The following is a 25,506-nucleotide window of genomic DNA, read 5'->3' as shown; positions in this document are numbered from 1 at the left end:
CAGCCCGCTGCACGCAGGCAGACCTCTGTACCTGCACACCACCCCGTCTGCTCAGCCCTGCTCACCTAGAAAGAGGACTGGGTGAAACCTCCAGGAAGGGAAAATTGGTCTGCATCTCCACATGCTTGCAGACCGCTCTCTTGCAGTACAGGCTGGTGGAAAGCAGTGACTGCATTCTGACCCAGCCTTGCACTCTCAAAAGCGTATCCAGGGCCCCCTTCTGGGAGAACACACCCTGGAGGCTGCAGGATGCATGCTTGGTGCACGTGCCCTGGTGCCAGGCAGCAGCATCTTTCCAGCAATGGCTGCCAGGGATGGCAGATGGGCTGCCAGGGGCAGTGCTGCACTGTACCTGGTACGGGAGGCTTTTGTGTTGTAAAATAAGGCTCAGCTCCACCAAACAACACCTACTGTTCAGATGCACCGTGCCCAGCAATGGTGCTGAACTGTGCCCAGTGTTCCCCAGGCCCAGCAAGCAGCGCAGCCGTGAAACACCTCCAGGCCCAGGCCCTGCCAGGTCACTGGGATGCAGCCAAGGCTGGCAGACAGCCTGTGCTCTTCAGCGAGGGTACAACACACAGAGCCAGGCATGGCTCTTGGTCTCATTTCCAGCAGGCTCATGTCCCATTATCACGTTTTCCTCATGAAATTAGATGCCTTGAAATGTCCCAGAGGAGCAGGGAATGAGCATCCCAGGTGAGGCCCCTGCAGAGAGGAAACTGGGCATGAAGCTACCTTGATGCTGTTCTCCCACACCTCTGCAGTGAGCACCGGAGGTATTTCCTCTTCCCTGCAGCTGCAGGAGCATCATGGGCTGACCATGGGCTCTGCAGGTGACCCTGCAGAGAGGTGCAAGTGCCCCCCAGCACGTCCCAGGACATCACACTGCAGCTGGGCCGGGGCTGAAAAAAGGAGGTTCCCATCCATAGTCAGCCCCCTCCCAATGTGCTCAGCAAACACATGCAGCTCCTGCATGTTATCAGGGTGACATTTCTCTTGGCTCCTGGCATTGGTGCCAGGTCTGTGCTTTGAGCAGCCGCTGCAATCAGGCCATTCAGCATTTCCATGTGCATTTGGCTGCTGGGAAAAGAGCAGGGGACTGCGATCTCTCTGCTCAGGATTAGATCACTCATGAAAGAACAATTCCAGAAAGACGTGCCAGAATTCCTCTGTTCTGAGCCCAAAACCCAGGGTGGGATAACGGAGGGACTGGGGCCAAATGTAGTGGTGCCTGTGTGCCTATAGGGCTGTAGAAAGAGCTGAGCAGCCCCCCAGGAGGGCCTGAGAGGAGTGTGAAACATCGCCTGTATGGCGCTGGAGGGAATGTTTCCTGTTGGCTTCAGCACTCCATACCTGTAGGAGCCTCTTCTTGAGCTTGGTGTGCCACACACCCTACAGCACAGAGCCGCGGGAGGAGACAGCAACCTCAGCAGCAGCTGCAGCCCCAGGCAGATAACCGCTGAGGATTTTCTTAGCCCAGAGTCGCAGATGTGACCTGCATGAACATTTATCCCAACTCATAAATTTATCATACTGAAGCAACTCTTGCTCCTAACTAGCTGCATGAAATTAAATACCCTCTCATCTTTTCCCTTCCCATGACCAGCAGAACCCAAATGTGCACAGCCCGATAGCACCTTATCTGGGCACCAGCCCCCCGTGCTCCACCTTGCCCCAGTGCATGAGCCCTAATCAGCACATCCAGATGTTGGCTGTGACCTCAAAGCCCAGAGATGGGGACCCGCATGGCTCCACTGCACGGCCCCACAATCTGCTGAAGTCCCGTGGGTTGGCTGCCACTGCCCCTCCGCCCTGGGATGCAGAATTTGCTCCACAAGGCTCTGGGCAGCATTGCTGATGGAGCTCAGGGCACTCTCTGCAGCAGTGCAGACCACAACACCCTGTATGAGCAGCTCACAGGGATGGCTGCAGCAGTGGGCACAGGGGAGGCTTCCTGAGCTGGTATCTGTTGTGCATGGCAACAAACACATCTTCTCCTGTTCTTTGCCTTGTTCTGGCATTATGTGCAGCCCTAATATTGTGCACACGGAACACGGGGAGGAGCTGCCCTGGGTACAGGGAAAGTTATAGTTGGAGGCCATCCCACTGTCCCTTTAGAGTTTAATTACATCTCCTTCAGACCTACCCAGCACCCCAGGGCTTCCAATCCAGTGCAGCTCTCGTGTAAGCACCCCTGGGCAATGCAATGCTCTGATGCCCCAATCTTGTGATTACATCACTAAGTGCTATAAAGCAGTGCATAAAGATAAAGAAGATGGTTTCAGAGGACAATATAAAGTCTTTGTTTTTACCATAAGCTACGGCTTGCCGTTGTCACCATTGTATAAACAGGGAACAGCAAACAAGCACTCAGCATGGCTGTACCAGCGAGCTGCTCATGCAGCCCCACAGACTTCCTATGCCCAGGGGCAGCCAGGTAACCCCCCTGCATAAAGCAGTGCTTCTGTGCACCTCATCTCTGCTGCAACTTGGCCTAAATGCACAGCCCCAGCAAACCAGCAGAGAACATGAGGAGCTGCCTGTCCCACACGGTGGGACAAGGGGGAAGCACACTCTTCCTCCTCATCTCACTAAGTGATTTAGGAAACTGAAAAAGAGCCATGAATAACTGCCAGGCAAGCTTTGGAAAGAAAAAGGCTTGTTTTAGACTTATCTAACGTCACATCAGCCATTTCCTAAGAAGGGAGTAAATTTAATTAAGAACACAGACTCACTCAAGGACAGTGAGGTTACATTCAGCAAATGCGGCTTAGAACAATGCTGAGAGGTCAGTACTGCGTGTATGCAGAGCAAGAAAGGCAAACATCCCGGGCTTGTCTGCTGGAGAGTTGTCATCCAGGGCCAAATGCAGATGCCACTGAATACAGAGAGTAGAAGGCACAGAAACATGCTGCAAGGCTGCAAAAGCAGCAAGCAGAGGGGGAAATGCAACGAGAGAGAGAGAATCAAGATAGGCAGCATGGAGTGAGAAGAGGCAGATCCCAGACACCAAAATAAGGTTCATGAAGATGCTGCTGGCAGCCAGTTCCTTCGTGAAGATTTTCCTGGCTGTTCTGAGCCACAGACATGCAGACAGGACCACAGTTCAACCAGTGAACCACAGTTCAACCAGTGAACCCCAGTTCCTGTGCTCTGTTGGCACAGGAATTGCTCTGCAGCGTTGGTGTCACTGGCACCAGCCTTCCAGCACAGATCTCCAGCTCCCACAGGTTAGTGATTAAGGATTTACCAGGTCAAATACTGTACCTGGGTCACCATTACGACAAGCTGTGGACTTCATAATCAGTACTGAGAATGTAAAACTTAATTACATTCTCCACCAGTCTGCTGTTGTACAGAGCTTGCCCCACCACCGCTGCAACAAACATTAGTTTTCATTGGAATGCACATAAAAAATGAACACTAATGTTGCCCTGAAGACAGGTACTAAGAACCCACAGTCTGTAGCTCTGGCACATGAAAAAAAGCCTTTGTGGTGCCTGCTTCTAAATCAGGCAGGGTGCCTTTGGAGGTCCACCCTATCCCCAGTACACTGTGTTTGTACAGTGCAGTAAGGAAACGTAGCTGAAGGGCAAGAATTCAGTACACTGCTCTGTTTTGTTTCTGATGGAAAAACAAAGATAGATGAAAACACCCAGACTACTCTATAAATACATCTCATTTTAATTACTTCAGATTAGCTCCTTGGAATCCACCCCACCACACAGATCAGCCTGCTTTGCAGCAAGTGTATATCAGTCTTTCAGTGAGGTCTTCTATGCCACAGCAGCAGCAGCGCGTTCTGTGTGTTTGCTTTCACCTCGCTCAGCCACGCGGTGGGGGCTATAGAGCCCAGGCATGCGGCTGGAAGTTGGGAGGAGAACCCCTTGGCAGCTGTGCCTGACCAGCCACCAGAGTGCCCATCCACTGCGTTCACAAGAATAGGGAAACAGCAACAGGATAAGAAGTCATGTCTTTGGAAGGCTTCACAGATTCTCTTCACCCCAAGAAGTTCCAAGTATGCAGCTGCTTGCGCCACTGCTTGAAACCAGGCCAGGAAATGTTCCAGCCGCCAAAGAGAGGCAGGGAGGGGGCTTCCATCAGAAGAACTTGACGCCTCGGCCATCATCCAGTGTGATGATTTCAGCCTTGTGCTCTTGCTGCAAGGCTTGCAGGGCACGAAGTAGCATAGCCTCATCCAAACCATGGAACTCTAGGGAAGGAAAGACATATTCATCAGCAGGAACGGGATTCCCATAAGGAAATGAACAGGATTATGATGTCTATGGGACAGTGACACTGAAGACAGAGGACTCTGAATGGCACCTTTTAGAGTCCTGCACCATAACACTATCCAAATCTACAATCACAGCTATGCTGACAGTCATCAACACACTGCTGCATCAGAAGCAAAGCCTGAAGGTTAGCAGACAGGAGGCAGTGAGTAAGAGCTGCCTCTCAGGCAGCTAATAAGCTTGGCAGGAAATAAGCCTGCATTCCACATCTGGCAAAGAGCTGGGCGCTAGGAAGGCTCAGGGTGGGCAGCATAAACTGCAAAGTGATAACATAGACAGATTTTAATGCAGAGTACTAAAAAGCCTCTGGATCCCAGTGACGATCAATGTGAGCTCATATAAGTAATTTTAAAATACTTAATTTACAGAACTATGATCTGGCAATCATCTCTATGCATTCAAATAAAGTGTGCTCTGAAAAGCTGCAGGACATGACACATGACATTACCTTCATTTGCTGTATCATCTCCGCTGATCAACTCATACAGTGTGAACACAGAGTTGGTCAAGCCATTCTTTGACACCTGAAAACACAAAAGCAATAGAGCAAATCTTGCACGTGTTATTTAATAACCTTGGCACAATCTCTCGCACACCTCAGCACAAATGACATGTAACACAGACAGCATTTGATGAGCAAAAGCACCCTCAGAATGTTCTGGGACACTGGAAAGGTGAGAAATGACATCTAAGGATGCTGACATCATTCCACGCGCTGTCCCCCAGACTCTACGCTCTTTCTGTCCAAGCCTTAAGGACATGTATTGCACTAAGGACAGAGGGCATACAACGGCAATGCTGCATCCACCAGTGTATCCACTGCTTGAACCTCACCTTGCGGTATGAGAAAAAAGTTGTTAATACCTTCATACACGAATGGAATGGATCAACACGGAAGAAAGGTAAAAGTAGTGAGAAAGCAAGAGGGAAACAAAGTGACAGCAGTCTTTTACACCATCTCAGTCAGCATCACCTGTCCTCCCAGCTGGGAGTGTCCAGGTTGTGCACTAGGGCAGTTGCTGCATTCTCACCCACTGATAGATGAGCTTTCCCCATTCCTCGGGTCTTCTCCACATTATCAGAAAACTGGTTTTGTTCTTGTCTAACCACTCCAGGTTCCCTGAAACCAATTGGGAAAGGGCACTTCAACAGAGCTCGGCTGGCACCACTGCCCCACGTATCACGGCAGCCGCGGGGCTCTTGCACGGAGCGTCCCAGGGGCGGTATGGACACGGATCGAGGCGGCCCCGGCAGCGAACGGCGCCACCCACCGTTCTTGCGCAGCTCCTCCAGCACCACCTGGATGGCCTCGGGCGGCAGCTTCCCTGGACAGCTGGTTAAGGAGACATCCAACGAGCGAGGGCGGGAGGGGGGACCGGAGGGGACCGGACCGGGCCCAAAGGATACTCTGGAGACGGCGGTTGGCGAACAGCGGGCTGTCTTGGGCCTCGCGCAGCGTCATGGCAGGCAGACGCTGGCGTCGGCTGTAGGCGAGCGCCAGGGCGCACCAGGCCGCCAGCTGCTTCTGCCGCGTCTCGCCGTTGGGCTGCAGCCTGCGGGGCTCTGCTCAGTGCCCGGGAGGAACCGAGACCTCACCCCGGCCTCGGCTCCCACCCGGCCCCGGGTCCCCCCCGCCGCCGCTCCCCGGATCCCGGTCCCGACAACCCCCCTCCCCGCCCAGGCCCCGCCCGGCCGGCGCTCACGTGAAGAAGGGCGGGAAGCTGTACTGCCAGGGCCACGAGAAGCTCATCGCCGCCGACACCGGAACCACCTCCGCCAGCTTCCGGCCTGCACCGTCGCACTTCCGCCCCGCCCACTCCCCGTGGCCCCGCCCACTCCCCGTCAGGCCCCGCCCACTCCCCGCCAGACCCCGCCCGTCCGGCGGAACCACGCCCTCTCCTCCCCCCCCGCCCCACGGACGTCGAGCCCCTCCCCCTTCAGGTACGAGCTCCGCCCCCGAGCCGTGACCGCAGCCGCCCGGGGGCTCCGGGGATGGAGCCGGGCAGGGACGAGCGCAGAAGAGGCAGCGGAAGCGTGGGGAGCGTAAACCTTTACTGCCCGATGCCCGGGGAAGGTGAACCCTCGGGGGGTCCCCCCGCCCGGCGCAGCCCCGGCAGTGCGAGCAGTGTAACCCCGCACCGGGGCTGTGCCCGCACAGCAGCACCTAAGGCTGTGCCTTGCCGTCCTTGCTGCGCCAGATGACCAGGGTGACGAGGAAGGGGATGAGGCAGATGGGGGCGATGATCATGGCCAGCAGTACGTCCTCGGGGGGGTCGAAGTAGGCCTGGCTGCCGGCCGAGCAGTTCTGGAAGTAGTGGTGGTGGCTCTGGAAAATGTAGCTCTCAGCCAAGGCGTTGGGGTAACTGTAATTCAGCAAGTCGGCGTGGTCCTCCAGGCACTTCTGCAGCGAGCTGTAGGGCCTGCAGAGAAACCGTGCGGCATTGGGCTGCCCTCCACCCCCTGCCTTGGTGCCCCCACCCGCCCCTACCTGCTGATGACCTTCCACTCGCACAGCTGTGCGCCAGTCACGTTCTGCATCACCTTCACGAAGGACTCCCAGCAGTAGTGCGTCAAGTTGGTGTATATCTCCTCTGTGTAGGGATGGGCACTGAGCGCAGCCACGGTGCAGCCTTGGAGGGATTTGGGGATGAGGAATGGGGACGACACTCACCCACCAGCTTCCCTGTATGGTTGTATGCAGACACCGGTGGGCTTGTTCTTGCCTCCTGCCTGAAGCCCTCAGCCGTGGCACCCACATGGCAAAACTGATGGCCCAGCAGTGCTGCAAGGGGGGGACATGCTCAGCACTGCAGGAGGAAGAGCCACGGGTCTGCAGCAATGATGGGTATGAGGAGGTCCAGAGGGGCAGTGGGGTGATGGGATGAAGGGTGATGGGATGACTGGGGACCACCAGCAGCAGCGGGGCCGTGCCATGCCCAGCGCCTGGCACTTGGGGTGGGGAGCACCTATTTCCAATCGGGAAGAGGAAGTGCTGACCGCAGTGCAGAACAGCCATGAAACAGAGCCTCTTGTCACCCCACCCCGTCTGTGGAACCCACTGCTGGCATGGGGCATGGCCCCCCAGGCCCCACCAGACCCCTCCACCCCTCTGCCAGGATCAGGATCGGTCCTGTCTGTTTTCAACCCTCAGCGTGGGCATGGCACGCCACCCTGGTAGCTGCTTTGTTGTGGCCTGTGCTGGCTGGCAGTGTGCTGTGGGGATGGCACAGCGGCTGTGTGCTGGCACAGTTGTGGCACCAAGGGCAACCCATGTGCCCACAATGCCCAGTCCCCTGGCCCTGGCATGCTCCCTGCCCAGGGCACAGCTGCTCTCCCGCTGCCATCGAGGCCAGGTCCCCGCAGACGCTCAATCGCTCCCCACCAAGGGGAAGGGGCCGCCCGCAGTGCCCAGTGGTGCTTGGGATGGCTGCCTTAGCACCGTGTCCCACTCACCACTGCCCGGCGCAAGTCCTGCGGCGAGCCCGGGCGCAGCCGCGTGCCATGGGGCCATGCACTTACCACAGAGCAGCAGGAGCCCTCGGGAGAGGTGGCCAGAGCCCATCTGCGCACACGGTGCCATCCTGCCGGAGCCTGCGGGCTAGCGACCGGGACAAGGATTTCAATGGAAATAACAGGAAGCAACTCCTTTCCTCTGACAGGGGCAGTTTGAACTACAGGAGACATGTGAAAAATGAGATTACTTAGTACTGCTCTGAGGCAGCCCTCCCCACGGGACCCCACCGCCGTGCAGCAAGTGTTGGACCCCCAGGCATCGCCCCACACCTCACCCTGGGCAGCAGAGGGGCTCCTGCAGCACAGCCGCTTCACAAGGCCGCTGTTTGTTTACTTGTGTATTTCTCTTTAATCCTGTCTGGGCTGGGTTGTGAAATCCCTCGTCTCCTGCGTGGAGGGCAGGCAGCCCGGCAGCGAGGGGAGTGGACAGTGGAGCAGGACGTCCCCGGAGGGGTGCTGCTGGAGGCTCAGGGGCGTTATGGCCCCAACCCCGTGCTCACGGCACTCTGGAGCACCTGCCCCAGGGGCACGGGTGGGGTTGGAAGGGACAGCAGTGGTACCACGGTGTGTGTGAGCCTCGACCAGGCAGGAGGTGAGGATGGGGCAGGCGATTGTGACTGCAGCGCTCCTCTTCACTCCATGCCACCTCAGCTCCCACCTCAGGGCAGTGCGGCGCTGGCTCTGCAGAGTCCCCACCCGGGGATGGAGCTTAGGCCATGCGAGCTCATCTCACTGCCTGCCAAAGGCTGAGCTCCAGCCCAGAGCTTTCCCTTTAAAATCCACTCATGGGACTCACAGAGCACAAATCACACAGCAGAGAATTACAGTTCACAGGGACCCTCCCTGCTTTGGAAGGATTCTATTGCTGTGCTGCACATTCCTGCTGCAACACACTGCACACGCTATGAGCAGGCTGTGTGGCAGCGGCCACACTCCTGGCACTTGGGAGCCCTTCGGCAGTAACGGGAGTCCATGAGGCTGTGGCACAGGGTCACAGCTCCATTCTGCTCTTTGTTGTCACACCCCTGGAGCTGCAGCCAGCGGCGGGAGCCTCTGCCAGGGTGACACCCGGTGATCTCAGCCGGCCACTCCTTGCACAGCTGGGGCAGCCCGCCAGCACCCACTGCTCCCCAACCCCCTTCCGCAAGCTGCCCCCAGCCCTTGGCTGCGGTGCTGCGAAAAGGACTCAGCAGTGGGGGACACATTTCCCCATGTTCTGGGCTGGGATGCAGCCGTCCCAAGCCCTTCTGCCAGCCTTGCCCCGTGGCACAGGGCCCCAGAGGCAGCCTGGACCCCTGCCTGCTCTGCTTCGACTCACCCCGCAGCTGCCCCCATTGCGACCTGGGGCTCGCCATCAGCACAGTGTGGGCAGGGAGGCTGCAGGGGCTACGCTGCCACCCGGGGGGGTCCAACCCAGTCTCCAGGGTGGGGTCCAACCCAGTCTCCAGGCTCTGCCGGTGTTGAGAACAGGAGCTGCCAGCAGAGGAGCTGTGGCTGTGCCCCGAGGAGCACCTTCCCATAGGCTGCAGCTGGGCTGGGACTGTGCCGGGGGTGCATCGCCGTACCTGAACCCACCCCAGCACTTTCCACTCACTCGCAAGGTGTCGACAGGGAAGGCTGAAGGGGCACCGAGTTCCCTATATTTGCCTGACTCAGCAGGAGAGGCTCAAAGGCAACAGACACAGGGGCAGCCACGATCAGAGCCCAGCTGTGGTAGCATGCCTGGATGTGAGCAGCCGGCAGCCCCACTCACTTCCTGGCGAGGGACCCACAGGTTCCCCACGCTCCTTTCTGCAGTGCTGCCGGCTGGGTGGAGGGGAAGGAAGGGGCCAGGCTGGAAGTGCAGCTGTGGAAGGGAGCGCCAGGCCGCAGCCCCGCTCCCGCCCCGAGCCAAGCAGAGCAGCGCGGCCGTCCGCACCGAACAGCCGCTTCCTGTCTAGCGGCACCGCCCTTCCCCAGCAGCGGCCCGTGGCCCTGCTGAGAGCTGCAGCTGTCCTTCGGCTGCACCGCGCCAGCCCCGTTCCCACACACGGAGGGTGGGCGACGGCTGCGTGGCTGCACAACGCTGTGGGCGGCTGCTCCCGGACAGACAGCCCGTGGCCGCGTGGCTCTGCGCAGGCCGCACTGGGCCTGGGGGCCGCCGCCCGCCGAGGGCACGCAGCGCCCGCTGCAGGCGGGGTGTAGGTAGGCCTGCTCTGCTCTACGGCGGCGTCTACAGATATCACCGGCCCCTTTCCCACACCCCGACGGTGCCAGCGCTTCCTTCACGCTGCTGTCGGGGCAGCAGTGAGGAAAACACACAGCGAGCCCCGAACTGCCACGGGGAAAGGACGGCTCCCGCGCCCCCTCCCGGCCCAACGCCCAGCGGCGCCCACGCGGCGGGGCGGGGCTTTTGAGGGAGGGCGCTCGAGGGGCGGGGCAACGCGGAGGGGCGGGGCTACGGCGGCGCGTGCGCAGTGCGTGGCGGTGCGCGGCCTCCCCCGGCGCGATGGCCGAGGAGTGAGTGCGGGGCGGGGCGGGGCCTGGGGTCCTGCGGGGGGCGGGGGGCGGCTCGACCCGGCGGGAGGGGCCCGGGAGGGAGCGTGGGGTCGGGAGTGCTGCTGGGGTGATAGCAGCGCCTCCGGGGGGGGGGGGGGGGGGGGGGGGGGGGGGGCTGACGAGTAGTCGTGGGGGGTAGCTTTAAGCCCCCGGAGGGCTGCGTGGGGACCCCGTGGGACCGTGGGGGGTTCTGTGGGGCGCTCCTGGGGCGCGTCGGGGCCTGTGGGGGCCGCTGTGCCTCGGGGGGTGGGTTGAGGCCTGGGGGCAGTGACTGTGCGGGGCAGCAGGCTGAGGCCTGCCCCGGAGACCCCGCAGCGTCCCCATCCCGGCAGCCTCCGCTGCCATCGGGCCTCCCGCAGCCGGGTTCCCCGTGCCCCCTCCTGGCTGGCAGGGCCGCGGGCAGGCCTGGCGCGGGCGACGTGGTGATGCGGGGACCCCGGTGGGAGGTCGGCCCGGGGAACCCCCACGGGTGGAGTGGAGTGGCCTACTGTGTATGACTGCAGCCTGGGCCGGGATCTCAGAGGGAAGGACCCCCCTGCTGGGGGCTGTGTGAGTCTATTCACCCCGCGGAATGTAGAGCTCTGCCAGGCGTAGCTGCGGTGCTTTCAGCAGCTGTGTTCCACTCAGGCTTCCTTGATGAGAGCTGAAGCATCCCTTGGGCTTGCAGGGCGATGCCTGGTGCCGGCACCCCCAGCTCCAGTTTCTTCTCTGCCAGGCAGTGCTGTGTGTTCCCAGTCAGGAGCTGTGCGTCCTGACAGCCTGCACAACAAACAGGGTCCTTCCCAGCCTCCTGGCAATGAGTTGCTCTGAGCTGGATGTAACACTGCTCCTGAGGTCGTGTTGTCCTCCCAGCACCCTATGCAAACAGAAAGGGGAGTACTGAAAACAAACTGACCATAGAGAATTGAAAGATTATAAGCAGGGAAGAGAGCAACTTTTTACATGATCTGACAGCGACAAGACAAGGGGGGGGAGGGGGGGTCTGTAAACTACAGAGGGGAGATTTAAGTCAGATGTGAGGAAGAAATTCTTTACTCAGAGGTGGTGAGGTCCTGGCACTGCTGCCCAGGGAGCTCTGGGTGCCCCATCTCTGGAGGTGCCCAAGGCCAGGCTGGATGGGGGCCCTGGACAGCTTGAGCTGGTGGGGGCACCCAGCTTGTGGCAGGGAGTGAGGTTGGAGGGGCTGTAAGGTCCCTTGTAACTCATCATTCTGTAAGTCTGTGATTCGCAGTTGTTCAGATTGTACAGAAGTAGGTGAATCCCTGTAAGCACATGTAGTGCCCTGCTGCTGCTTACGTCCAAACAGTCCCCAAGCTTTTTAGTGCAATTTGCGCTATAATTATTGCAAAAGTAGGATTAGTGCGGATTTAGGTGATTAGTTTTTCCTAATTAAAGTCTGTGATACATTTAAAATCCACAGGGTTTGGCTTGTGGTTTCTTTTAGCACTTGTCTATAATGCTATACTTTCAATTATTTGATATTTATTCTTACCGTATTTTTATAGAAAAATGGAAATCGCCACCCCTCCAACATCAAAGTGTATTATCTACTGGAAAAGAAAAGTCAAGTCTGAATATATGCGTCTTCGGCAGCTCAAGAGATTTCAGGCAAACATGGGAGCAAAGGTAAAGACGTAGTGGCTCTGGTTGGAATGATTTCTGCTATAGACTTCAGTTTGCAGTATTGGAGCTTTTATCAGATGAGTGATTCATGATGAGAACTGTGAAGTTCTATTTCAGTTGCGGTCATGGTATGTTTGAAGAGGTATTACCTCATTGTGCTCAGTGTTAAAGCAAAGCAGCGTTGGCTCTGCTGTGCAGGTTGAGCAGTTCCCTGTCTGGGTGCTTGCACAAGATGCCAGGGAGGGCTCTTTTCTACTGCTTTGTAAAGCATCTGCAGTGCAAAGGGTCTGTGCGTTTCAAGTGACTTGCTCTTCTGCTATTCTTGATGGCAGGTAGGAGAGTAGAGTAGGTTGGCTCTGACTGGGAATTATTAAAAGTTGCTGACTGTTGGGTAAATTTTCAGCACAGTTTTGTATCAATACTGAGTTAAATTGGAATTCCTTCTAATTAGTATCATCAGTTTGAAGTGTTCTGCCTTGTCTGCGTTTTGATATGTCAAATAACAAGATCTTGGGAGAGATGTTAATGTTCTAAATCTTCACATGATTTTAAAATGTTGAGTACTTCTTTCTCTCATTTCAGGCTCTGTTTGTGGCCAACTTTGCAAAGGTTCATGAAAAGACTCGAATTCTTAATGAAGACTGGAAGAAGCTTCGAGTTCAACCAGTGCAGCTGATGAAGCCAGTCAGCGGGCACCCCTTCCTAAAACAGGTAGGGAGAGTTGTGTTAGTATCAATCTGTGCCGAGCGCTCTCTCATGGTGCAGAAATGGGGTAAAAAAGGCTTTTACAATCTCCCAGAGGCTTTTTCCTCACCGCCCTTCTCTTCACTTCTACCCTAGTGTACAGTTGAGAGCATTTTTCCAGGATTTCCAAGCCAGACGCTGTACATGAGGACACTGAACACGGTGGCACTGGTGCCTATCATGTACTCCTGGTCCCCCCTTCAGCAGAACTTCATGGTAGGTAGGAATGCTCTCTGGTGCAAGATCTTTGTGAGATTATTGTGTCATTGTTACATGGTTCTGGAGTGGTTAAACCAACTTCTTCCCAAGCAGACATTGCTTGGAAAGACATGGTAGAAAGTTGAGTTGCATGCTTTTCATCCAAGCTGTCTTACTCAGCTGTTAGTTCTTTTCCACCCAAGTCCTTGATAGAGCAACCATTATGGTAACACAGGATTCTAACAGTAAGTGTTTTATTTTACTTACTGGGGGATTGATTAGCTTTTTATTAAAAACAAACAAAAACAACAACACTGGAAAACATTTTCTTTTAAATGAAGAGTTCTGGATTTTAGGTGTGTCCTTTCCTTTGTGATTGGATAACCTTGCTGATCTATTCGTAGGGATGCTACTGAGGGTTAGTTCCTCTATCACAGTAGTTAGGAGAATGCTTTAAATGCAGATTTTGCTGTGGCTTAGTTTAGAGTATTTGCTAAACAGCCGGTGGCTAGCCTGCCCCTTTGCCCTGCCCCTAGTGTGGGAGTGAACATATCCCTGTAGCCTGTCCAAGCTTTCTAAAGCCAGATGTTGCAGACTGGTGGTGCAATGTGGCACTAGCAATTGTAATGCAGAAAGAGTCCCTTGTTGGTGCCACAACAATGAAAATCAAATGTCCTTGCTCCCTGCAGTTACTGCTAAAACACTCCTCAGCTTCAGCTGTATTCCTCTTGGAATGAATTGCCATTTTGCCTCATTCACTGTTCCAGTTCTACTCCCTTAATCACCACAACTTTGACATTTTTGGCTCTTCCTTGTTCTTGGCAATGTGTGTGTTTCTGTAACCTTTGGATACTGTTCTCTTCTTTTTAAAATCAAATGCATTTTTTGAGGTTAGAGTTATTCTGATAACAGTGGGATAACAATGAGATATCAGTGATGAGACACATGAAATTTGAGCTGGGGAGCCTGAACCTTTGCTTTATGCAGTGTTTTCTGCATGCGGTGGGCAGGAACAGCCTTAGAGACACAGCTTGGCTGGGAATTAGAGAGTGCTAGTTTACTGAATTGTATCTATTTGCTTTTCAGGTGGAGGATGAAACTGTTCTGTGCAACATCCCTTACATGGGAGATGAGGTGAAGGAAGAGGATGAAACCTTCATTGAAGAGCTTATTAATAACTATGATGGGAAAGTTCATGGAGAGGAAGGTAATTTGGGAGCAGGAGCACTTAGCAGTGTTCATTTGGTGTTGTGCAAGTAAGATATCAAAGTAGTTAAGAAATCAAAAGGTGGTAGCAGTAACCATCTTTTATCTGAGAGCATTTAGAGCAGAAAAGCAGAAATGCATGCCTGCAGTTATGGTTTGTAAGGACACAGTCTTGTCTTTTGGTCCCCCACTCTGTTCTAGGCTCAGGATTCGGAGGAGTTCAGCACCGTCATTTCACTTGTGACCCTAGGCATGACTTGAAGCTTTTCAGAGACAAAAAGCATGTATGCTTTCCTAGCTCATCATAAAGCTGCATAGAGGGCAGAATGCAGCAGAAAATTCTGTTGTATGAGCTGTCCTCAGATCGCCAAAAGTGTTACAGCACTCTTAGGACTCTAAAGCATTAAAGCTCCTCCTGGCCCTATAAAATCACCAGGAAGGTTCTCATTGATAACTGTGTTGTGTGACTGAGGAACATTGATGGCCTTCTCACAAACTGGCTGACATCACTGTGTTTCAGAAATGATTTCAGGTTCAGTCCTCATCAGTGATGCTGTCTTCCTGGAGCTAGTGAATGCCCTGAATCAGTACTCAGATGAGGAAGAGGAAGGACACAATGATTCTGAAGCCAAACAGGAGGATGGGAAAGAGGAACTGCCAGTCACAAGAAAAAGAAAACGAATTGCAGTGGAAGGTGGGTTTGGCTGCAGAAATTGGTTATGCGTTGGTCATGTTTCCATCCTGCTCTCACTGTTTTGTTATTTATGTGTCACTAAGAGTAGTCACCTGCTTGGCAAGTTCTGGCAAGGCAGTTGAAAGAAGAAGGGAAATCAGTTGTTCTTACTGTCCCCTGTGGACAGGATAAGCAGTCATCACATTAAAGTGTGGCAAGGAAGAATTTAGATAAGTGATCTGGAAAATCATGTAATGTAAGATTGGCAAAGCAGTCAGGGATATTGCCTTAGGAAGTTGTGAGGTCTGGTTACCAGTAAGGCAAGCATCTGTCAGTAAGTTTGTCAGTAGATCTGATTCTGCTGTAGGACAGGGAGATGGACCTTTCCAAATCCCTCCCAGCCTTGTCCTCCGTGTATTGGTGTTTTATTTCCCTCTCCTTTGCCACCTGAAATTTTTGTTTAATAGTGGAAGCTCTGTTCTGTGGGATTTTCGTGTGTCCTGTGTGATCCTAGGAATGCTGACTGGTAGTTTCATCTTTGGTTTATAGTGATAGGAGTAGAACAAATACCAGGACTTTTTGCAGATGTAGAAAAGTAATGTGTGTGAATCCTGTCCAGGAAGAAATAAACGGCGATATTCCTTAAGAAATGAATACATCATGCTGCTTTGAAAGCAACGGAGTACCATCTGGAAGCGCTTCAGCCTAGTTGCAAGACAAAATTTTGTGTGTGATCACAGTTCTGTCTCTTAAAATGTAATCCAGAGCACCTGGAATCACTCTGGAAAAAGGAAAGTTATGTTCGTGTCCAGCCTAACTGAGGAGTTCTCTTTTTTTCCTTAGGTAACAAGAAGTGTTCCAAGAAACGGTTTCCGAATGACATGATATTCACTGCCATTTCTTCTATGTTTCCTGAATATGGCTTCCCAGATGACATGAAAGAGAGGTAGAAGATCTCTCCTTAAGTTGCTTGTTGCTTTTGATAGGGGCAGTTAAAATTTGTATTTCAGAAAACAGCACTGTGCTCCGGCTGGAAAGTAGAGCTCACTTGGCTTCAGGCACTGTGAGGAAGACAATTTCTGAGTATTACAAACTTTGGTTTAGCTTAAAGATGTCTGGACCGGAGTCATAAGATCTGTAGTCACATGAAGTCCTGTTAAGTGTCCCAAATTAGGGAAATGTGCACATCTGTGGCTGTGTTTGTTGAATAGGTACCGAGAGCTCACTGAGGTGTCGGATCCCAATGTGCTGCCCCCGCAGTGCACTCCCAACATCGACGGGCCATGCGCAAAGTCTGTGCAGCGGGAGCAGTCCCTGCACTCCTTCCACACGCTCTTCTGCCGGCGCTGCTTCAAATACGACTGTTTTCTGCATCGTAAGTGCAGGCTCACCGGGTGCTTCCCTTTTCTCTGCATTATTGTCTGTTCTCTGTGCTTCTGTAGGCCTCGCTTTGGCGTCTGTGCTGCAGCTGTGGGAGGGTGGCGGCTCCCTGGAGTTTGCAGTGGAGCCTTTAGGAGCCGAGAGGTGCCAAGAAGCCTTTTAGCTCTGCTAAATTCCTTAAGTGAATGGCAAAGCAACCTGTGTCATAGTCCCCTCTTTCTCACCATTGTTCAGCACACTGTGGTGAACATCAGGGCAGTTTGTGCCAGAAACACTGCTGTGATTAGACTTTACTCTCATTTTGCAGAAGCTCATCAGGGAAAGGCACGATTGTTACACTGCTAAAGTTGGGATGTGCCCATGTTCTGTGTTGCTTCAGTGGAGCTTACAGCATCATCTTAGTCATGTTCCTGCTATTTGCTCTGCCAAAGTCTTTTGGACACTGGTTAGCTGTTGGACCTGCTGTTTCTGAGGTCTCAGGGCTCTCTTGGAAAGTCGCAGGACTCTTTCCACTGAGTTATTTATTAAAAGATCTATTATTAAGATCATGTGGTCTTTTTGTTTCAATCTGAAAGCAGATCTTTTTTCTGTGGAATTTTCTTCCCAAGTATTCCCTCTTTGCTGCTGAGTTCCCATTACTGATTGAAGGAGGGCTTGGCCAGCATGTCCTCCACCTTGTTCTCTGTTCCTAAGATCTCCTCTGTACTCTTCGTGGCTGCATCCTGCTCCTGCTTGCCTTCTTTCTTGCACTGTCCCTGTACTTTGCTTTTCTGGTGGACAATTCTTGTTAGAAGACTCCTGTTGCTAATAGTAAAAATAACTTATTTTTTCAGCTTTTCATGCTACTCCTAATGTGTACAAACGAAAGAACAGAGAGACCAAGATTGAGCCAGATCCTTGCGGAGCAGACTGTTTCCTCTGGCTGGTATGTTTCTGCACTGCAACTTCTGAAACCACCCCAAGAAGTGGGCCTGGCCAGCTGTGCTCTGTAGAACAGCTGTGGGTCACCTTCACTCTTGCGGAGATTTCTCAGAATCAGTTGTAACTGTCACTGAATTCGGAGAAGCATGAATCCAGATATGAACCTTAGTTGGAAGCGTATTCATATCATGTTTGAATCAGCTAACTGAGGTATCAGTGTCCAAAAGGAGCTGCGGGGTTGAGGTGTAGCAGGCCAGGAGGATGTCACTGCCAGGGCAGGAGGCAGCTGGAGGAGCAGGGTGAGGGAGCCCGCTCATGCGGGCAGTGATGCTGAAGGAAATGAAGCAGAAATCTGCTGTGTGGCCACCTATGAGGGCCTTGGCAGCCATGAAGGTGACCACAGATGACAAATCTGCCTTCTTGTGGTGGCAGCAGGACAGGCTCCTCCCAAGGCCTTTCTGTGTGTCCTGGCTGCATGCCACCTACCTTGTGTTCTGCTCTGCTTGCAGGAAGGAGCCAAGGAGTTTGCTGCACTTCACAATCCCAGGTCCAAGTGCTCAGGCAGGCGCCGCCGGAGGCACCATGTGGTCAGTGCTTCCTGCTCAAATGCCCCAGCTTCTGCGGTTGCTGAGACAAGGGAGGGAGACAGCGACAGAGACACGGGCAATGAGTGGGCTTCTAGTTCCTCGGGTATGACATCATCCTTAGAGACACACTTCTCCCACCTAGGGCTCTGACCAGTGATGACAAGCAGGTACCACTGCACATGGGGCTTTCTGTCCATGTTCAGTGGCTGTGGAGTTACGAGTTAGTGACAGAATGTATTCAGCTGGCCTTAAACAAATGCAAGGGACATGCAGTGCTGCCCTGCACCATGTTTGGGCTATCCTTGTTGTCTGGCATAGCAAGTTCTTTGCTGGGGCCTCGATGACCCAGAGCACCTTGCTTGGCTTTGCACAAGGATAGTGCAGGCAGCAAGCACACTGCTGGACACTGTCACTTCATGTGCTTGGCCATACTGTGGTGCTGAAAACCCACCTGTGAGCTATTGAGGCTGAGGTCTTGTATGTGCTCTTGCAAGCCAGTGGCTGCTTCCTCAGTGCTGGGACAAGCACTGGGCTTCTCCTGCCTCACGGGGCAGGGCAGGCTCAGGCCCCTTGGAGCACCGCTGCGCTAGGAAGCATGGATGGCGGAGTTGCATTCTTGCTCATCCTTGGTCTGTAACATCTGCCTTTCTTACCAGAGGCAAACTCCCGCTGTCAGACCCCTACTAAGCAGAAGCTGAGCCCGACCTCATCCCAGCTGTTTGCAGTGGAGGCACAGCAGGAGCCAGTCGAGTGGACAGGAGCTGAGGAGTCCCTCTTCCGTGTCTTCCATGGGACCTACTTCAACAACTTCTGCTCCATTGCCAGACTGCTGGGAACAAAGACATGCAAGCAGGTAGGGCCTGATATTCTAGTCTGGGCTACGCGCCCAGGGGAAGCAGGCATGGCAGCACCCAGCCCAGGGGAAGGAAGGAAGCCTTTGCTGCTGCTCACTTAATTCTTTCTTCTCTGCCTCAAACTGTTTTGAGGAGTGTGTTGCATCGAAACTTTGGAAGTTGAGTGTTTTACAGTACTGCTGCTGTCCAGTGCTGCTAGGTTTGTTCAGAGTGTTTTATCCCAGGCCTGGGTATACTGGCAATATGATCTTGTTTCCCAGGCAAGAAAAGCAAAGATATCCATGACTTAATGAAACTGGGGGCAGAGCTGCACACTGTGCACACTATGTGTGTGTGCTTACGCTTTCTTCATTTATGCTTAAATAAAGGCAGCTTGAGTGCACTGAACTTTATTCTTTTGTTTCTGTTCTTTTTCTTGGTTGTTTTTTTGTTTGTTTGTTTGTTTCTGTCTTTTTGGTAGGTCTTTCAGTTTGCAGTGAAAGAGTCACTTATAACAAAACTGCCAACAAATGAATTGATGAATCCATCCCAGAAGAAGAAAAGGAAGCACAGGCGAGTGTTGGACAGCCTTGTTTTGTTCTTAAAACGCAACCAGATCCACTGCTTTTTGTGCCAAAGCATTCCTGGTAATCTGCATCTGGCTCCCATCTGCACACACTTCTCGCCGTCACACAGGGCTGATTGTGCTGCTGGCTGAGAGTTGGCCCCTGCCCCGTCTCTGGTGCTGCCATCCTGGTTGGGCAGCTGCGTAGTTCTGTAGTCTCAGGCTCAGCCCTAGAGCAGAGGGCAGCACAGTGGTTGTCTTGCACCAAGTGCTGCACTGCTGCAAGAGGGCCAGCAGGCACCGTGCTGTCCTAACAGCAGCCTCTGCCTGAGCTCCCTCCCTGGCTTATAACCTACATTTTGTGTGCTGATCCAGTGTGTACAGTATTATTCTGGCTCTCACATTTGCCTTAAATAACTTCAGCTGTAGCTGAGTCGTTCTCATCTTTCACCTCTTTGTGTCTCGCTGATGGTTATTAATGCATGAAGCTGCCAGACAGCCTTGCTGGACTCGCTCGTCCCCTGCTGCTGTGCTAGCTGGCAGTGCTGAGCACAGTGCTGGCCAGTTGCTCCTGATGGAGGTTTGTGACTCCCCCACCCCTGACACTTCTCTGCTTCTCTTCCAGGCTGTGGGCTGCCCATTGCAGGAAGATTCAGCTGAAGAAAGGTAGTGTTTGCTGTGGCTGTGCTTAGGCATTGTTTGTGTGGTGTAGGCTGGTTCTCCAGCCCTGGCTTGCACAGCAGGACACTGTGTCCTGCCCTCCATTCCAGCAGTTGCAGTGATGTGGGGGTGAGCTGCCCCTCCTGCAGAGCCTTCTTGGGGGCCGCCATGGCTCTGCTGCATGCACTGCTGCCATGCAAGTGTTCTCTGCCAGGCTGTGCATGTGGTACAGTCCTCCAGTCAGGAGGGATGAAGTTTGGCATGCAGTCTGTGTGAAGTGGACTGTGCAGGGATGGATGTGTGTCATGCATTTGTAATTAGAGCTGTATGTGGATGGATATGGTTGAGCTGAATGCTGCTGCACTCCCTGCCCTCTGCAGGCAAATCGGGAACCTGCATGTGCTCTGCTCCAGAGCCCTGGGAATGCTGCTTTCTCTAAAGTGTTTCTGCAAAGTACAGCTTCTAATCCTGGCATTTCTCCTGTCGTTCTAGACAATTCACCTACCCAGGTGTACAACTACCAGCCCTGTGACCATCCTGAACATCCCTGTGACAGCTCCTGCCCTTGCATTATGACCCAAAATTTCTGTGAGAAGTTCTGCCAGTGCAACCCTGACTGTAAGGAAAATCCTAGGACTGTCACGTATGAAAGAGTTGCTCTCCAGACATAGACCAGAGGAAGGGTGCAGGCTTAATGAAGGCCTGTTCTATTTCTGCCTTTGCTTTTTGGTCCACTTGCAGCAGTTCAATTACCACTCTGATGAAGTCCAAGGGAAAACTATGGTCCATGATGCCCTGTAGCTCCCAGCAGCTGGTGATGTGTGCCCTCATTAGAGAATGCTTGCCTGCATGTCTGTATCCAGCGTCAGTAAGCCCTGAGTGATGCTGCTGATTGATGAAAGGAGGATGTATGGTCAGCTGAGTCACTGCTTTGCCACACTTGTTTTTCCCCTTCTGTGCTTTCATTCTCGGCTCTGTGGAGATTCATCATCTCTAATGGAGATAGCACCTGCCTACATAACTGGGCCTTCTGAAGATGAATTTGTTTAGGGTTATGACACAGCTTGGGGCTGAAAGGGTTAGAGGGCAACAGGGAGATAACTCAGGCTCCAGGCTTCTCTGTATAGACCTGTTTGTGTTATTAGAGCTGTTTGTTTCCAAACTGCATGTAATTAGTCCCAAGATGCAGATCAGCATCTCTTGCTATGGATCTGGGAAGGACTTTGTACACAGGTTTGTGCTCTGCTAGGTGTGAATAGCAAAGCATATTCTATGAAAAATCTTGTCATGCAAAAATATGGGTTGTGTTTCTGCAGGTCAGAATCGCTTCCCAGGCTGCCGCTGTAAGACCCAGTGCAACACCAAGCAGTGCCCATGCTACTTGGCCGTGCGGGAGTGCGATCCAGACCTCTGCCTGACCTGCGGGGCATCAGAGCACTGGGACTGCAAGGTTGTCTCCTGCAAGAACTGCAGCATCCAGCGCGGTCTCAAAAAGGTATTGACAGGAGCATGGCTCTGACAAAGGGCTGCCTCGGGGTGGAGTTGATAAACAGGTCTCCTACTACATAGGAGAGGCTGTGAGCTACTCAAAAGCTGTCTGAGTGAGAAAAATCACAAAGAGAAGCAACTCTGCCCCGGGCTTCTGTAGCATTTAATCTAGAGTATGGATTACTGATGTGAAAATCAGGAGTTGGGAGATAAATGAGAATGCATGAAAGCAAGGGAGTATAAAAAGTAACTCCATAGAAAAGTTTAATTTTGCTGGTCAGAACAAGAGACTACAAGTTAAAAAGGCAGAAATTCAGTGGGTGTTAAGTACTGTGCAGCTGCAGCTTATTGATGCTATGACGTGTAACTGAAAGGAGCTGTGTCACATTACAGTGGGGCACTGGATGGATATTGACTTCTCGTTTGCTTCTCTGCATTATTTGCCCCTGTGGTATTGGAACCTTGAAGACTGCAGCCTGCACAGCATGGCTGCTCTTGGGCACTGCTGTAAGCCATACACGTGCACCTGGGGTGTGATCTCTGCACTGCTTGCATGCTGGGCGTTAGTGGGTCTGCCATCTGAAACTGTTTTCTTTTTACCTTGGCTCAAGCATTTGTTGCTGGCACCATCAGATGTTGCTGGCTGGGGGACTTTCATCAAAGAATCTGTGCAGAAGAATGAATTCATCTCTGAATACTGTGGTGAGGTCAGTGCTTGTGCCCTTGCTGGGACTGCTGTGCTGTGTGCTTGGGAGAATGCGCTCTGTGGAAGTGCTCTGTTCAGCAGCTGATCCAGCAGGGACTGTGCCCCTTCTCTAGTTCAGTCACGGCCATGGGCTTACTCTGACCCAGTTCAGAGGTAGAATCTTGTACCATTCTGAGATCCATCTTAGTATCTCTAGGCTCTCCACAAGGTGGTGTGTGCTGGTCCATTGAAGCTCAGCTATTGCTTCCACTTCTCCTGAGCCCTGGTGAGCTTCCACCCCTTGGTGGAGGGGCAGGAGGCATTTTCACAACATACAAGAGTATTGTTTCTGGCGTGATCCTTACCGTGCCTGCAGGCATTGAGGCTCTCTCAAGGCATTCTTTTTCTCCAGCTTATTTCACAGGATGAGGCTGACCGGCGAGGAAAGGTCTATGACAAGTACATGTCAAGTTTCCTCTTCAACCTCAACAATGGTAATTTGTGAGGGGCTTCATGGGGTGGTAGAGGCTTGGGCTTCCTGGCAGGGGCTGTTGGGGTTTAGTCTCAGTTCCTGCGTCACGTGAGCAGCAGTCTTGTGTTTACAGGACACTGCAGATTTTTTTCTTCTTCGTTTCAATAGATTTTGTTGTTGATGCCACTCGCAAAGGAAATAAAATCCGCTTTGCCAACCACTCCGTGAACCCCAATTGCTATGCCAAAGGTGAGCTATCCTCACACAGGCCATTCAAGGTGGAGGAAGAATCTCTGGTCCTACTCAGCTCTGAGAACACAGGACGTTCACTGGGGTTCCAAGTCACACTGAGTCCATCGGAGCTGAAGAACATCAGAGACATAGGCAAACTCTCCTCGTGGCTGCAAATCACATTCCTACTGTTGGGGGCTCTGCTCAGCTCTGCTGTGGCTCTGACCTTGCAGGGAGATCGCTGCTAGAGAGCAGGCTAGGATGTTACTCATCCTGCTGAGCAGCAGTTCTGGAGCCTTTGCTTTGCAACTGGCAACGGTCAGGCTGGGCTGATGGTGCTCCATGACCTTTGGACCTGGGCTACAGTTGCACATCTCTGATACTGTCTCTCTGGTTGCAGTTGTGATGGTGAATGGAGACCACCGGATAGGAATCTTTGCCAAGAGGGCCATCCAGGCAGGAGAGGAGCTCTTCTTTGATTACCGGTAACACAGGGAACGGCTGCCTGGGCACTGTGGGGCAGGGTTGACCTCACTTTCTATGTGCATGTTTACAAGGAGCACAAAGGTTGTTACAGCAGCTGTGCCTTTCCTCTTTTATAGGTACAGCCAGGCAGATGCCCTGAAGTATGTTGGCATAGAGAGGGAGACCGATATCATCTAAGCTGTGTGCCAGGCGGTCCCCACACATTTTGCTGCTGCACCTTGTAAGCAATGCCATGTTTGCTTCACGCTGACATGACTGCTGTCCATGTTCCCCTTGTTGTGTGTGTCACAAGTGCTACTTTCCACCCAGACACCTGGAGAGAGACTCAGGGCAGGAGCGTGAATGGCTGCCACCAGGACAGCAGCTCTGCCCAGCCCCAGGATGGGGCAGGTTCCAGCACCTTGCACTGCTGGTAATCTCCTGGGCTGGAGGGACCAAGCAGCTGGGGCTTGAAGAAGAGCTGTGTTGCAGGAGGAGGGACAGTCACCAGTCCTCAGTCTCTTTCTATTTTCTGTGAACTGCTAGAAGAACAAGAGTGAGTGAAGTACACTGAGACCTGGAGGGCATGGCTGAAGGGTGACAGGGCTGGCATTCTCCTCCAGCCTCTGTCTGGGACAAGCTCTGGTCTCTGGTGCTACCTTTTGCTGCCTGTTTTGTTGCATTGGCTAGGACAGTGACAGCATTGGAAGCTGTAGAGGTGTGGCCACATTCCTGCACGTCCCTAGGTTCCACAGCTACTATCGCTAGGGCTCTGTTTCCCCTCTGCCTCAGCTAGCTGGAGGACGGAGACCACCAGCATGTGGCTCATGTGGCTCCTTGGGACAGGAAAAGCAGCACTATGCAAAAGTCTCTTTGGGCAGGGAAGCCACTGAGCTGGTTAGAGATGATGTTACGGGAGTGCTGCTGCAAGCACAAGAGGAACCCACAGGAAGCATGCACGCAGGAGCATGAGGAAGCCCTTGCAGCCTGCAGCATGCTCTCATGGCAGGCTGTGGATTGGCTGTCTGGTTCTTGCCTATCTGCAGCTGCTCTGCTGCCTGGGTCTTCTGGGGTTGGGGCAGCTCTGAGGCTGCGTGGTGAACCCCCTCTTGCTTGGCTGTGGCTGCATCCAGCCAAGCTTTTGCCACCAGGAAGTCAGTGCTCCAGGCAGGTGCTTCCTGGCCACACAGTACCAGAGCTGGTTTCTCCAGCCTCTGTAGGGATGGTCCCTATCAGAGAGAAGTGGGCTCTTTGAGACATTGCAGGCCCTTCAGGAGCCAGCAGAGCAGGTCCTCTCAGGTTGAGAACCTTTCTCATTGCACAGAATTGCTTGAATGTTGCAGTGGTGAGGTTTGAGCAGAGTGCAGCACTCACACCTGCTGTGTGTGTTGACAAAGGGGAAGCTCTGTGGATGTTTCTGGCATTCTGGTGCTGGCCTTGGCTTTTGGGATAAAGGGGGAAATGTTCTTTGGCAAAGTGAGGTTTGGCATTAGCACCCCATGCAAAAAGGAGAGAGAAAAAAGCACTTTAAATTAAGCCTTCTCAGCCAGGCAGCTGGGCCCCATGGGCTGCCCAGGGCGCTCTCAGGTTGAGGGACCACAGACCTCCCACACCACTGCTGTCCTTCAGCAGCGCCTTTGCAGGGACATTTCTTCAGGCCTGGGACTGGGCAGCTTGGAAGAATGGATGGCTGCCTGGCTGGTGGGATGGCTGGAGGGATGGCTGGCTGGCTTTTCCCTGAGCAGGAGGCTGGGCCTGAAGGATGGGGCTGTCCTGTAGGAGCCACATATGTCACCAGCTGGCCTGGTGCCAGGTGCTGGACACTGCTGGACTCCTGTGCCAGCCTGGAGCAGTGCTGCGGGACGGTGTTTGCCCACGACTGGGCCCACTGCCCTGCTGCTCTGGGAAGTGCAAGGCTCCCACACAGGGCATGGCCCCATCCCAGCAGCGCATCTCCCAGTGCAGAGAGCGCCCTGGGTCTGCACCAGGAGCTGAGCCCTCCCCAGCACAGGTGTGGTCCTGCCCTGCCTGCTCTCCGTCCTGTCTTGGGGGTTTGGGTCTGTGTGGAGCAGCACTTGTACCCCAGTCCCACTCCTTCGTCCCCTGCCCCTCTCCTGCCTCCGTCCCACAGCTCATCCCAGCCCCACTGTCCGCTCAGTGTCCTCTGCCACCTTGGCCGTATCTGCACTATGCCAGGCTTGTGTCTGTGGTTTGTTGACGGTGAATTATAATGCACTTTAAAACTTATGTGGCTTCTAGCCTTTGTCATAATAAAGCGATAACGAACATCCCCTTGGGCCTCGCTGCTCTCTGTTACTCAAGGCACCTCCTGCCCACTGACCTCTTCTGGGGCAGCAGGAGCCCTCCCGTCAGGCGTGGACAGGTCCAGTAGTGCTCAGTGCCGGGCTGGGGAGGAGGAGTGGGGTGTG

General features: G+C 53.5%; 3 protein-coding genes across 10 annotated transcripts; 1 reads left to right on the top strand and 2 right to left on the bottom strand.

Moving 5' to 3' along the window:
* Positions 1-3,668: 3,668 nt before the first annotated feature.
* Positions 3,669-6,080, bottom strand: VPS25 (vacuolar protein sorting 25 homolog). The gene is made up of 6 exons (XM_003642814.6): positions 5,999-6,080; positions 5,703-5,848; positions 5,567-5,620; positions 5,327-5,415; positions 4,744-4,819; positions 3,669-4,213 (listed from the first exon to the last, which is right to left on the bottom strand). Exons 1-6 carry the CDS (start codon positions 6,043-6,045, stop codon positions 4,101-4,103), a joined length of 525 nt encoding a protein of 174 aa, XP_003642862.1. The 5' UTR covers positions 6,046-6,080; the 3' UTR covers positions 3,669-4,100.
* A 250-nt stretch (positions 6,081-6,330) lies between these two features.
* RAMP2 (receptor activity modifying protein 2) lies at positions 6,331-8,209 on the bottom strand. 2 transcript variants are annotated; one of them, NM_001397898.1, is made up of 5 exons: positions 8,084-8,209; positions 7,815-7,966; positions 6,967-7,077; positions 6,784-6,886; positions 6,331-6,715 (listed from the first exon to the last, which is right to left on the bottom strand). In NM_001397898.1, exons 2-5 carry the CDS (start codon positions 7,873-7,875, stop codon positions 6,460-6,462), a joined length of 531 nt encoding a protein of 176 aa, NP_001384827.1. In that variant the 5' UTR covers positions 7,876-7,966; positions 8,084-8,209; the 3' UTR covers positions 6,331-6,459. The 2 variants fall into 2 exon arrangements, with proteins under 2 accessions (NP_001384827.1, XP_024999745.1); XM_025143977.3 differs by lacking the exons at positions 6,967-7,077; positions 8,084-8,209 and having other exon boundaries at positions 6,784-6,925; positions 7,815-7,888.
* Positions 8,210-10,261: 2,052 nt separating this feature from the next.
* EZH1 (enhancer of zeste 1 polycomb repressive complex 2 subunit) lies at positions 10,262-25,368 on the top strand. 7 transcript variants are annotated; one of them, XM_046904473.1, is made up of 21 exons: positions 10,262-10,307; positions 11,852-11,972; positions 12,552-12,680; positions 12,810-12,929; positions 13,998-14,118; positions 14,638-14,811; positions 15,634-15,736; positions 16,002-16,165; positions 17,004-17,095; positions 17,601-17,781; positions 18,335-18,531; positions 18,993-19,084; positions 19,702-19,742; positions 20,229-20,354; positions 21,053-21,231; positions 21,836-21,931; positions 22,322-22,403; positions 22,550-22,630; positions 23,013-23,097; positions 23,215-23,318; positions 23,408-25,368. In XM_046904473.1, exons 1-20 carry the CDS (start codon positions 10,297-10,299, stop codon positions 23,273-23,275), a joined length of 2,256 nt encoding a protein of 751 aa, XP_046760429.1. In that variant the 5' UTR covers positions 10,262-10,296; the 3' UTR covers positions 23,276-23,318; positions 23,408-25,368. The 7 variants fall into 7 exon arrangements, 4 of the variants coding, with proteins under 4 accessions (XP_046760429.1, XP_040509295.1, XP_004948679.1 ...); XM_040653361.2 differs by having other exon boundaries at positions 23,215-25,368; XM_004948622.5 differs by lacking the exon at positions 10,262-10,307 and adding an exon at positions 10,690-10,895 and having other exon boundaries at positions 23,215-25,368.
* Positions 25,369-25,506: the final 138 nt, after the last annotated feature.

This window comes from Gallus gallus, chromosome 27 (assembly GCF_016699485.2).
Source record: "Gallus gallus isolate bGalGal1 chromosome 27, bGalGal1.mat.broiler.GRCg7b, whole genome shotgun sequence".
In the NCBI taxonomy this organism is placed as follows: Eukaryota; Metazoa; Chordata; class Aves; order Galliformes; family Phasianidae; genus Gallus; species Gallus gallus.
The sequence above is the reverse complement of the archived record's forward strand: the minus strand, read 5'-3'. Positions and strand labels throughout refer to the sequence as shown.